General features: G+C 52.6%; 1 protein-coding gene across 1 annotated transcript; it reads left to right on the top strand.

The window, feature by feature from the left end:
* Positions 1 to 1,031: 1,031 nt before the first annotated feature.
* On the top strand, positions 1,032 to 2,268 carry LOC123065490 (transcription factor WRKY19). The gene is made up of 3 exons (XM_044488756.1): positions 1,032 to 1,407; positions 1,491 to 1,616; positions 1,711 to 2,268. Exons 1-3 carry the CDS (start codon positions 1,106 to 1,108, stop codon positions 2,165 to 2,167), a joined length of 885 nt encoding a protein of 294 aa, XP_044344691.1. The 5' UTR covers positions 1,032 to 1,105; the 3' UTR covers positions 2,168 to 2,268.
* Positions 2,269 to 2,519: the final 251 nt, after the last annotated feature.

The following is a 2,519-nucleotide window of genomic DNA, read 5'->3' as shown; positions in this document are numbered from 1 at the left end:
CCTGGCACCGTCCCTGACGACCAGGAGCAAGAGAGACAAGGATTGAGGGCGACTAGCAAGAGAGAAGAGGATTTTGAGCAAGGGAGATAGAGAAGCTAGTCCACAGTAAGCTAGATGCCAACGTAACCTTCAGAATAGGGAGAGACAGGCTGGGAAATACACTTTGGTCCTGGTTGTAGATACACCCTGGTTGGTGGGAAATTTAATAATTAAACAAAAAGTCAAAATAGTTCAAAAAAATAGAATAAACTTGACTTTCTTTTACACCAGTGTATAAATTTTCACGAAAAAAACCAATGTTGACTTCAGGGCAAAAAGGAATTATTTTTTTGCTATTAGAGGTCATTATTCACACTATTTTGGCCAAAAATTTATTATTTTTGTAAAGAAAACAAGAGGGATTTTATTTTTGTGGATTTTTTCTCACAAGTACAATTGAAAGTCAAGTTTATTTCAAAAATATTTTCAGATTTCTTTTACTTTTTGTGTAATTACTATTTTTTTCATATAGGGTGTAGATACGCCCAGGAACCAAATGTCCGCGTCCGTGACGAGCTGGCGAACTCACTGTGGGATGCGCGCAGGGATCAACATGGCGCGGGAAAGTCCTGGAGTCCTGCCTTTCTCTTCATTGTAAGCAGTCAAAGTGTAAGCTGCATGGACCAACCAGCATGGCATATAACTGAGCGGGCACTAACACCAAAAGAGAAATATTTCCAGCCGATCTGCAGATGATCGATCAAAGAAGCGGTCAAAGGATGTTCTAGATGAAACAAGTAAGCAGCACTCAGCATCGCTAGTGCCCAACCCCATGACCAAAGACCGGTCTAAGCATTTGAATATTACACGCACAAGTCCTTTCCTTCCGCAGGAGAATCTGTTAGTCCAGTCAAACTTCTTACTCTTCCAACCGGGACAACGAGCGCGATCTAGTGACGCTGCAGTGCGATCTTTGCCTCCCCGGCCGGCCACCACCAGCTCTATAAATGGGTCTCCCATTCGCCCGCACTGGCACACACCCAACCATCACGACCGCCCATAGACGCCTGCTGTGTCGTATGAACGCCGGCACGCTGACCGCTGTCGGCTGAGCGAGCGGGAGGAGATGGAGGAGAGGTGCGCCCTGGCCACGGAGCTGGCGCAGGTGCTCGACACGGTGAGGCAGCTGGAGGCGCACATGGGCGTGAAGGGCGGCGCTGACGGAGGGGAGACGTGCCGGACGCTAGTGTCGAGCATGCGCTCCTCCGTCGACAGGTCCATCCACATCGCCATGTCGTCGTGCTGCGTGGTCCTCGGAGCGCCGGAGTCGCCGCCGTCTGCCGGCGGGAGCCCCCGCAGCGGCGGCTCTGACCAGGCTGCCGACTCCCCTTGCCGCGGCGCTCATGCAGCTGGGCAGTCCAAGAAGAGGTAATTAAGAGCAAACAACAGCCTAAATCCAAGCTTGCTGATTATCCCGTTTCTTGGTATTAAGATGGTTGCTAGGAGTGCAGGAAAACACAGCCCAAGTGGAGCACGCAGGTGAGGGTGAACTCCGTGGAGGACGTCGGCCCCCTCGACGACGGCATCAGCTGGAGGAAGTACGGTCAGAAGGACATCCTCGGAGCCAAGTACCCAAGGTCAGCGACGATTGACGCTCGAGCGCTACTCAACCACCTCAAAGCAAGCGAGCAAGCTATCATTTGAATAAGAACTAAATTGAACTCGTCGCAGGGCCTACTTCCGGTGCACCCACCGGCACACGCAGGGCTGCTACGCCAGCAAGCAGGTGCAACGTGCTCACGGCGACCCGCTGCTCTTCGACGTCGTGTACCACGGGAACCACACGTGCGCGCAGGGCAAGCACTACAACAGCCAGAGGCCACAGCCCGTAGCAAGCGGAGAGCACCGGCAGCCGCAGCCGGCAGGCGGACAGGAGCGGATCTCCGTGGGACTGAAGACCCAGGGCTGCGCGCCGGGCGTGGCGGCTCCGTTCTCGTTCCCCTCCAAACAAGCAGGCGCCGACACGGGCAGCGACTTCCAGGCCGGCTGTGCCACCACTGCAGCCCCTTTCATGTCGCCGGCGACGTCAGAGTGCAAGGCCTCCACGACGGAATCCCCGATGGGGGACATGGAGTTCATGCTCCAGCTGGCCGACGCCGATTTCCTCGATAACTCGCGCTATCTCTAAATCTCCGCAGGACTGTTTATAGGCAACGAATTATGAGTTCAGGATGCTAGCTTCGAGCTTGTAAGATTTTAAGCTGATGAATGCACATGCCACTTGTTCGAGATTTACACTGCATGCCGCTTGTTCAGAGTCCTGACGGATCTGAACTAAGCGATGACCAGATGAGTCATCATTGGATCTGAATTCCGAAAGCTACTCCCTCCGTTTTAAAATAAATGACTCAACTTTGTACTAACTTTTTAATACAAAGTTGGGTCATCTATTTTGAAACGGAGAGTACATTCGTGGACCAAGGTCGTACCAGATGCCAGGATTATCAGGGCATGCCCAACGGTTAGCCCCAGAGGTGATG

This window comes from Triticum aestivum, chromosome 3B (genome assembly GCF_018294505.1).
Source record: "Triticum aestivum cultivar Chinese Spring chromosome 3B, IWGSC CS RefSeq v2.1, whole genome shotgun sequence".
Lineage (NCBI taxonomy): Eukaryota > Viridiplantae > Streptophyta > Magnoliopsida > Poales > Poaceae > Triticum > Triticum aestivum.
This window is presented reverse-complemented; position numbering and strand designations above follow the sequence as displayed.

What these genes read in the sequence shown, in the direction of transcription:
- LOC123065490 (XM_044488756.1), top strand. Translation starts at nt 1,106, where the DNA reads ATGGAGGAGAGGTGCGCCCTGGCCACGGAGCTGGCGCAGGTGCTCGAC. An exon ending in GCTGGGCAGTCCAAGAAGAG is followed by an intron (nt 1,408 to 1,490) that starts GTAATTAAGAGC and finishes CTAGGAGTGCAG; the next exon opens with GAAAACACAGCCCAAGTGGA. An exon ending in CTCGGAGCCAAGTACCCAAG is followed by an intron (nt 1,617 to 1,710) that starts GTCAGCGACGAT and finishes AACTCGTCGCAG; the next exon opens with GGCCTACTTCCGGTGCACCC.